At 47.7% G+C, this 10,055-nt stretch overlaps 1 protein-coding gene across 1 annotated transcript in view; it reads right to left on the bottom strand.

Moving 5' to 3' along the window:
• The window catches only part of LOC108800617 (syntaxin-binding protein 5-like), a gene marked incomplete at its 3' end in the record, with an annotated part of 121,709 nt that overhangs the window by 32,515 nt on the left and 79,139 nt on the right, over positions 1-10,055 (bottom strand). Inside the window, exon 3 of the mRNA XM_018572599.1 lies at positions 3,200-3,281. Coding sequence (XP_018428101.1) covers positions 3,200-3,281 — 82 coding nt within the window. The remainder of the gene's footprint in view (positions 1-3,199; positions 3,282-10,055) is intronic.

The raw sequence follows: 10,055 nt of genomic DNA on the forward strand, positions 1-10,055 counted from the left end.
CATAGTAGTAGTAGTAGTAGTACTATGTACCTGGGGCAATAGTATGTATAACATTGTAGTAGTAGTAGTAGTACTATGTACCTGGGGCAATAGTATGTATAACATTGTAGTAGTAGTAGTAGTACTATGTACCTGGGGCAATAGTATGTATAACATTGTAGTAGTAGTAATAGTACTATGTACCTGGGACAATAGTATGTATAACATGGTAGTAGTTGTAGTACTATATGTACCTGGAGCAATAGTATCTATAGCATAGTAGTAGTAGTACTATATGTAACTGGTGCAATAGTTTGTATAGCATTGTTGTAGTAGTAGTACTATGTACCAGGAGCAATAGTATGTATAGTATTGTAGTAGTAGTAGTAGTAGTACTATGTACCTGGAGCAATAGTATGTATAACATGGTAGTAGTAGTACTATGTACCTGGAGCAATAGTATTTATAACATGGTAGTAGTAGTACTATGTATCTGGAGCAATAGTATGTATAACATGGTAGTAGTAGTACTATGTACCTGGAGCAATAGTATGTATAACATGGTAGTAGTAGTAGTACTCTGTACCTGGAGCAATAGTATGTATAACATGGTAGTAGTAGTAGTACTATATGTACCTGGAGCAATAGTATGTATAGCATGGTAGTAGTAGTAGTACTCTGTACCTGGAGCAATAGTATGTATAGCATGGTAGTAGTAGTAGTACTATGTACCTGGAGTAATAGTATGTATAGCATGGTAGTAGTAGTAGTAGTGGTAGTACTATGTATCTGGACCAATAGTATGTATAACATAGTAGTAGTAGTTGTAGTGGTAGTACTATGTACCTGGAGCAATAGTATGTATAACATGGTAGTAGTAGTAGTAGTGGTAGTACTATGTATCTGGACCAATAGTATGTATAGCATAGTAGCAGTAGTACTATATACCTGGAAAAATAGTATGTATAACATGGTAGTAGTAGTAGTACTATATGTACCTGGAGCAATAGTATTTTCAACATGGTGGTAGTAGTAGTAGTAGTAGTACTATGCACCTGGAGCAATAGTATGTATAGCATAGGGAAGCTATTCTGGGTGACAGTCTGGGCAGAGCCATGTGTATATATTGCTTGGTGCTTCTTGCAATGTAAATACATTATTTTTGAACTCTCTGATCGTTTTGGCTCATTTTTTGGATAACGGGATAGAGACTCTGACATAAGTAGAGCTGCAGCTAACGATTATTTTCAAAATCGATTAGTTAGCCGATTATTAAGTTCGATTAATCGGTTAATCTGATAAACAATAAAATAAATTTTGAAAAATGGCTTCAGTGATGGACTACTAGTTTGTATTGAGATTGTAGTCCATCACAGGAGCAAGCTTGGAGCGGTAGAAGTAAAAAAAAAAAAGTGTGGTGTGCAATATAGTGAAATGGAAAGTTTATAATTATACAGCAATCAATGCAGAATGGCACCGGCTATAGAGGACTACAAATCCCAGCAATAGTACATTATACAGCGCAATGCAGAATATCACCAGCTATAGAGGAATACAACAAATCCCAGCAATAGTACATTATAGCTGGCGGTATTCTGCATTGCGCTGTATAATGTACTGTTGCTGGGTTTTGTAGTCCTCTATAGCTAGTGATATTCGCCATTGCACCACTGTATAATGTATTTTTGCTGGGATTTGTAGTGCTCCTCTATAGCTGGTGGAATTCCGCATGGCGCTGTATAATGTATTATTGCTGGGATTTGTAGTCCTCTATACAGCGCAGTGCAGAATATCACCAACTATAGAGGAGTACAACAAATCAAAGCAATACATTATACATACAGTGTATAATGTATTACTGGGATTTGTATTCCTATGTATAATATACAGCACAATGTACCATCAGCTATAGAGGAATACAAATCCCAGCAATACATTATAGAGCACCATGTGTGGGAAAGTGCAGGCTTACCTGAGCAGTCTTCCAGCAACTTGCTTCTGAGATCGGGCCTGTCTGTCGGCGGCTGTCATCCCCCCACACCTCCTCACTACATCTCCCCGCGTCCCTGTGCCGATCGTGGATGTGGGCGGGTGGTGGGTGTGAGGCGGGAAGGAGGTGTGGCGTGTAGAGCGTTGATGCGGGCGGGTCTGGCAGCGGTGGGCGTGAGTTGGGGAGGAGGTGCGGCGCGCAGCGTGTGTGGAGCCGTGAACAGGGCCAACTGATCGGAAGCCGATTAATCGATTATTGAAAAAGTTGACAACTTTTTCAATAATCGATTATAATCGATTATGTCGATTAGTTGTTGCAGCCCTAGACATAAGGTCTTACTATATAGTTACAACACCTTCATATTGTATATATAGGATGTGCAGGACCTTATCTGTTATACCACCTGGGGCTACAGCCAAGTAGCACTCGGAAACGTGCGTTTGTCGCGCGTTTTTTGTACAGTGAATTGCGGTAAAAACGCGCATCACAAAACGCGCGACAAACGCGCATGTTCGATACGCCTAGGTGTGAACAGAGCCTTACACTTTGAATCAGCAAGGTGATAGCATCCCTATAATGGACTGTTCACACCTAGGCGTATCGAACATGCGCGTTTGTCGCGCGTTTCGTGACGTGCGTTTTTACCGCGATTCGCTGTAAAAAAAAAGTGTCCGACAGACACGCGTTTCCGAGGGCTACTTGGCTGTATCCCAATGGAAACGCGCTACAAAAACGCCGCAAAGAAGCTCATGTACCTTTTCAGGCGTGGGCCGTTTTGTAGCGCCTTCAGACGGGAAGGTGTGAACCATGCCCATAGGAAACAATGGGATTTGCGTGTTTGAGCGTTTTGTAGAGCGTTCGTAGAGCGTTGAACGCGCTACAAAACGTACAGGTGTGAACCAGGGCCTTACATGGATCAGGGGATAGGCAAACCGCGGCAATCCAGCTGTTGTAGAACTACAAATCCCACGAGGCACTGGAAAAACTCCGACAGCAACAGGCATGGCTCCCAGAGGCCGAGGGGCTTGTGGGATTTGTAGTTTTTGGCACAGCTGGAGCGCCAAGGTCGTCCCTCATTGACTTTCACTGTTTACAAATTTTGACAACAAACCGTTTTGTTTTTTTTTGAGATAATTTAACACGAAGTTACTTCAGATTTCCGTGCGATTCGGCTGATTGCGCAATCCATCGGTAAGGCAAAAAAAAGAAGGTGTTAAAGGCGTCGCTCACCTCGTTGACGAGGAACTGGAGATGCAGGACGGCTGCTCCGCTGTCATGCTGACAATGGCAATCAACGCCCGGCCGGCCCAGTCTGTCATAATCGATAGTTAAGGATTTCAACCGCTGAACAATTATGAAGCAATTAACCTCGTCAGTGTCACAATGATGTCACAATGATGTCACAATGATGTCACCGGGGAGCAGCTGGAAGGTTAACCCTGAGCAGCACAGAAACAACACCGGCACCATAGAGAAGCCTACAATCCCCCCCTCCCCCCCGTACCGTGCCGGAGGGATAGGCCCAAGCGCACATTCCCCTCGGGGGGGGAGGGGGGCAGCCGCCAGGAGGACTCCGCGTCATGGAACATGTCAGCTGCACGCGGGCCTCGGAGCGGGACGCACTTCTGTCGGGTCCTCCCTGTGCTGGATACACAAAAGGTTAACCGGCATCGCTGATGTCATTTTTCCAGGAATCGCAGCGATGACAAACAGCATTATAGGACACCCTTTTTTTGTTTCCTTCGAAATCTCTCAATTAAAATAGTCCCTTGATGATATAAACACCTATTATCCGGTTGGGATATATATATTTTTTATATGCATCAAGAAATAGTAATTTTTTCCAACTGAAAAGGTTAAAAATGAGTCTTTACCAACACCAGCTGTCTGCCTGTCAGACGGAAGACAGCAAAAATCTCAATCACTGGGGATTGGCTGAAACACCTGTGTCAAAGACTAAACCTTTATGATTGGTCATCTCCCAAATAAATAAAAGAACAGGACATAGGAAAGTTACCTCAGGTTCTGATGAAGGGGGCGTCCCCCTGAAACGCGTAGACCTTTTTAAGAAACATACGGGAGCAGAGGACGCTGATTTGGAGATCCCCTCAGACTTCCCCTGCTGGAGATTTTATATTTTATCGTTTCCTTTTACGCTTACGATCATTGGCTTTCGTGTAAGTACATTTTCACTTGCGTGTTGTACTCATCAAATAAAAGTTTTACACTATGGAGGCGCTCTGTGTTGCTTTTGTTTCCCAGATCGATGGTCGTTGTTGACCGGTGGGAGCTGCCTCTATGGTGTACCAGTGAACTTTACAGCCGGATTTCTCTGCAAACCGGGGGCGCCGGTATTGCTTTTTTCAGTGTAAGCATGAGGGGGACATGATGCCCCACGCATCATGTCGCAGGGGGCTCGGAGGAAAATATAGGCATGCATACTGTACAACAGTCATAAGGAAGCGCCGAGCGCAGTGATTGAAATGCCATTCAAGGTTTACAATAAAAGCTTCAGATAGATATGTTCCTACACAGGGCCGTCCCTATACGGAGGCAGCCTGGGTTGCCCCTGTTGGCTTCTCAATAGGGCACCTGCCGCCCCTTTTCTGAACAGGGTGTCTCAGGTTGCTAAGGGCTCCTAGTTACACTCTGGCTGGCGTCCCGTCCAGCTCCTGGCAACCAGTGACGTCCATGAACTGGGCGGGACGCCGGATGGTTCGCCGGCACGCGCAACCCCCCTGCAGCTCAGTCTGCAAAATCATGGCAGCTGCGTCGGCTGCATTCTTTGCGAATACATCGCCACAAGGTGATGTCACGGTGGGCTGTGCTCCTAGCTTGCCAATCACAACGAGACCAGCCTAGTTCCACCAATCCTGTACCTAAAAGACAACACCTGGCCCTGACTAGCTCCTCCCACTAGACTATGCTAATCTCCACCCACTGTCTGTCACTGACCCCCAAGACAACACCTAGCCCTGCCTAGCTCCTCCCACTAGACTATGCCAATACCCACCCACTGTCTGTCACTGACACCCAAGACAACACCTAGCCCTGCCTAGCTCCTCCCACTACACCATGCCAATCCCCACCCACTGTCTGTCACTGACCCACAAGACAACACGTAGCCCTGCCTAGCTCCTCCCACTAGACTATGCCAATACCCACCCACTGTCTGTCACTGACCCACAAGACAACACCTAGCCCTGCCTAGCTCCTCCCACTAGACTATGCAAATCCCCACCCACTGTCTGTCACTGACCCACAAGACAACACCTAGCCCTGCCTAGCTCCTCCCACTAGACTATGCAAATCCCCACCCACTGTCTGCCACTGACACATCCCAGTTAATCAACCTAATGCACAGCATGATGGGAGATGTAGTCATTGAAAACTAGCAGAGCAGCCAGATACATTGGCGTATTCAGGGCATGGCGCATATGGCACCACTCCATGGGTTAGAGAAAGATCGCCGACCCACAGAGACAGCTGACTGTGTTTTTACTCTGGCAGGAGTCCTGCCAAGGTCCTGGCAACCAGTGACGTCACTGGTTGCCAGGAGCTGGGCGGGACGCCATAGGCGCATTTTATAGTAGATACGCGAGTTTTGGAGGTAACGGGGAAAGTGTATTTAGATTCAGGAAAGCAAGAAAGATTTGAGGCCAAACATTAATATTCTGTCCATAGTGCGGAGACTTGCCATCACTGAATAACATTGGGGATTAATAGGCTTTAATTATGCTGTAACTAGAGCTGCAACAACTAATCGACTAAATCGACAATAATCGATGATGAGAATAGTTGGCAACTATTCTCATCAACGATTAGTTGGTTGGGGGAGGAGAGAGAGCGGGTTGCCGTATCTGTACGCCTTTTTTCCTCTGCTCGTGCGCGCACTAGGGGGCAGTTCACGGTGAGCACAATGTCCATTGGACGGTAAAGTTCACAAAACAAGGTACAGAGCCAATTAAACTGGTTTGTAGCATGTGATCGCGGTGACCAATCACAGCTGCCTCGCAGGAAGAGATCCCAACATGGACAGCACCCTCCCTTCTCCGTTCACCACCATACCTGTAATCCCCTCTCTCACTAAGCCTCAACGTACCTCAGCGCTGAATACTGAAAAATGGCCGGGACAGGAAGGGGGCGGAACATGTTGGTCTTCATGTGGTTAAGAACTGGATCACATCTCGGGTACATCAGGGTACGTTAATCAAAGATTCACCCAGTGAATATTAGTCCAAAAGACTCTTCTAAAGATTCTCCTGGAATCGCAGCTCTGCCGGCATTCGCTCTATTGATTACGCCGGCAGTTGATGGGCCAATATTGATTATGAAGTCGGATGTTGCTGATGCAAATGTCATCTGAGTATCTAAGGTTAAAGTAGTATTACGGTCTGGGGGCGTTTTTTTAACCTTAATGCATTCTCTGCGTTCACTGCATTAAAGGAGAACTATGAGGTCAGGGCTTTTCCCCATAGTTCTCCTTTAAGGTAAAAACAGCCAAGCACCTTTTTTTTTACCCCAGTCCCCTCCACACTTACCGGTCCGCTGCGCTCCTCCCCGCCGCCGGTCCCAAAGCGATCCTCTGTACCCCGAACTTCCGGATTGCAGGGGGAGGATACTGATGGAAGAGGAGCCATAGGCCCATTCTGCCATCAATCAAAGACAAAGAGGGAAGGGGCGTGGCCTGCCATGGGTTGTGTGTGTCTATGGAAAAATCACTCATCCTAGTTGTAGCCGACGTGTGACAATGAAACTGTCACACGTCAGCTCAATAGATCAGGAAGTGAGGGAACACATACCGTCGCTCGCTCACTTCTCGATCATCTCCCTGCAGAGTGGCGACTTGTCACTCACGGCTCCCTGCAGGGATTCCCCCGCTCCAATCCTCCAGCGCTGACTGGCGAAACGGGGGCGGGTACAGCTGGCTCTGCCTCTGGATAGGCAGAGTCAGCTGTCAATCACGCAGCTGGGTGGATCCAGACAGTAATGTCGGGATCCGTCCCGGCTGCGGCGTCTCAGTATACCGCGAGCTGTAGCTCCCTATATACTGAGCCTAGGGTGACGGGAGGACGCTAGTTTGTGTCCTCCCGTTACCCTAAGGAGAACTATGAGGGAAAAGCCTTAAAGGAGAACTATGAGGGGGGGGGGCTTTTCACTCACCTCATAGTTCTAGCCGACCTGTGACAATGAGACTGTCAATGACAATGAGACAATGAGATCGGGAGGTGAGAGAACACATACCGGCGTGCGCTCACCTCTCGATCCTGTCACAGCTTTCTGCCGTGACAGGGGAGGGGATGGATCCCCCCCTCCGCCAGCGCTGACTGGCGGAACGGATGGGGGAGGGGGCGGGTACAGCTCTAGATAGGCAGAGCCAGCTGTCACTCACGCAGCTGGGCGGATCTTGACATCTAAGTCGGGATCAGCTGCGGTGGTCTCAGTATACCGTGAGCTGTAGCTCCCTACATACTGAGCCTAGGGTGACGGGAGGACGCTAGTTTGTGTCCTCCCGTTACCCTAAGGAGAACTATGGGGGAAAACACTGACCACATAGTTCTCTTTTAATATCACTTTAATTTCATGTTTCTGGTCGAATCCTTGTTGCAATATTTGGGTGAATCTTCTCAAAACAGAGGAGTCCTTTTATTTATCGGCCTGCAATGGCTGTCCATGGTGCTGAAACCGAGTAACCAAGAAATAAAAAAGTCTAATAGGAGCCCGAGCTTTCTAATACTTAACAAAATAATGTATTTTCCTGTATTGCCCTCACTTCCTGTCTGATAAAACCTTGTCAGCAGGACAGGAAGTGAATGGAAACCTCAGATAGCAGCAAAACCTGCCAGGGGTTCTAGCACAGCTTCCAGAGTTAAAAAAAGAATCCATGGCGGAGCACGGGTGCAGAGGCAAATTTCATGCACCGGGACAGAAAAACTGACCAACACGTTGCACTTTATAAATTTAGCACAAATCCTCATTTGTCAGGTGCGTTTGTGATGGGCCTCAGCTGCGCTCGGAATGAATTTTGCGCACCTAAGAAGAATCCGTGCTGACTGCAGATGGGGAAACGTAGATGTCATCCAGAGCGTCTGATGTGTTTGCAGGAACCTGAGGAGTTCATGGCGGGTATTTCTTATTCCAGAATTTAACACTGACAGCACTGAGATTACACCGTGCTACAGGGAGGGGGAGGGGGAGGGGGGAAAACTCCTCCCACAAAGTTGGGAGCATGAAAGTGGCAGTGCTCAGATTGTGAATCTGGTAGGATCACCAATAGGGATCTGCTTGGGCTCGGTGCGAAACTGTCAATGACGCATCACCATGCCGGCTCAATCCGCTGCGGCCAGGGCACCCCACTGCCCCGCAGCTGCACGCATCAAAAGGGACAGGGAACGACTAATAGGTTGGACTTGACGGACTAATGTCTTTATTCAACCTCAAATACTATGTAACTTTCAGTAGCGTAACAATCACCATAGCGACCCAGGCGGCTGCTATGGGGCCCGAGGCACGGCGGGGCCCGGCCAGGACATCTCCCTGATGCCATGCGGGCCGCCTGGGTCGCTATGGCATCTTGCCCGGACAGCCAGGCTGCTGGCTGTCACTGGCGGCTGTGAGGAGGAACGCTGCTGAGTCGGTGACAACCAGCAGCTTCGCAGGAGGTGGCTGGGCCCAACTATGACTAGGCCGCAGCTGATTGGCCGGCAGGGCGATGTGTCACTGGCAGTTTTGCACTTCTATGGGTGGGCTCCACCCACATCCCTAATAGTAAAAAAAAATAACGGAAAAAAAATAACGAATGTGGCCACCGCATCTAAGGACTACTCAGCTGCAACATGTTACGCTTTTAGGTTTAGATACACTTTAGAAGCACACAGCAACATGATCTAAAGCAAGGGTAGGCAAACTCCGGCCCTCCAGCTGTGCGGTGAAACCACAAATCCCATGATGCATCTCTCCCCAGGAGTCATGTCTGTGAGAATCTTGCAATGATTCAGGCCAGCTGTCTGTTTATCTGCGAAGGATGAGAACATCCCGAGTTTAGCGGCCCTTCCCCCGAGCACTCGGCAAACACGTCCTTTAAGCTTCCAATTTCCATATAAATGTGCAATAAACAGGCCTGCTTGTTGATGTTTGGATTGCAGGGGACGCTGCAAGGGGTCTCACAGACAAGGAAGTGACACGGACTTTACTTTCACAGGAAAGATACATTGTCAGGGCTATAAAAGTATATATGTTATATATTGAATCTTTAGCCCTGACCCCATAGTTCTCCTTTAACATCACTGATGATATTTTAAAGCTGAATTGCAGCCGTCTCTCCACCATCCCAACTCCTAACCCAAAACAAAATGAAACCTTTTCACCGTTCCGATCCCCTCGCTATACTTGTATTTATATAAAAACCAGAATTTTCTTTATTAATTGTTTTATTACTTTTTTTTTTTTATTGCTGCTGGTCCTGCTGCCATTCTTCTGCTGCCTCCCGGGATACCAACGTTGCCTATTGCAGGAGACATGACCTTCTCCGTTCACAGAGTATGGGAAGTAAACAGAGGCGGTGCCAGAACCTGCACATGGGCAGACTAGGGTTGTCACCTGTCTGGGATTCACCCGGACAGTCCGGGTTTTGAATGCTGTGTCCGGGTTTCATGGCAGCAGGAACCCGGACACATGATGTCAGGCAGACAGGGGCAACCAAAATTAAGATAGGGGCTACAGCCCCTCGATCCTGAAAATAGTCTCAACTGTGATATGTAAATATGAATGGGCGGCGCTATTTACATATGAATAAGCCGCGACTCATTCTCCCCCCCCCAAAAAGTACTTGTGTCGCTATTGTTCGGGTTTCGCTTGAAAAAAAGGTGGCGACCCCTAGGGCAGACAGAGATCTGGTGCTGCGTGTTTTCCTCTTGTTCTATGAGTGAGGGATAGTGTGGCTCCTGCGATATGTGATGGCGGTATCCCAGGAGGCATTGCTATCCTGCATTCATACAACACGTTTCAGGAGGCATTACCTCCTCCCCCATTCACAGAATACGGAACAGAGGCAGAGCTAGATCTTATACATGCGCAGAGATCTGGC

The sequence above is a fragment of the Nanorana parkeri genome, unplaced genomic scaffold, assembly GCF_000935625.1.
Source record: "Nanorana parkeri isolate BGI_ZX_2015 unplaced genomic scaffold, ASM93562v1 scaffold2082, whole genome shotgun sequence".
Lineage (NCBI taxonomy): Eukaryota > Metazoa > Chordata > Amphibia > Anura > Dicroglossidae > Nanorana > Nanorana parkeri.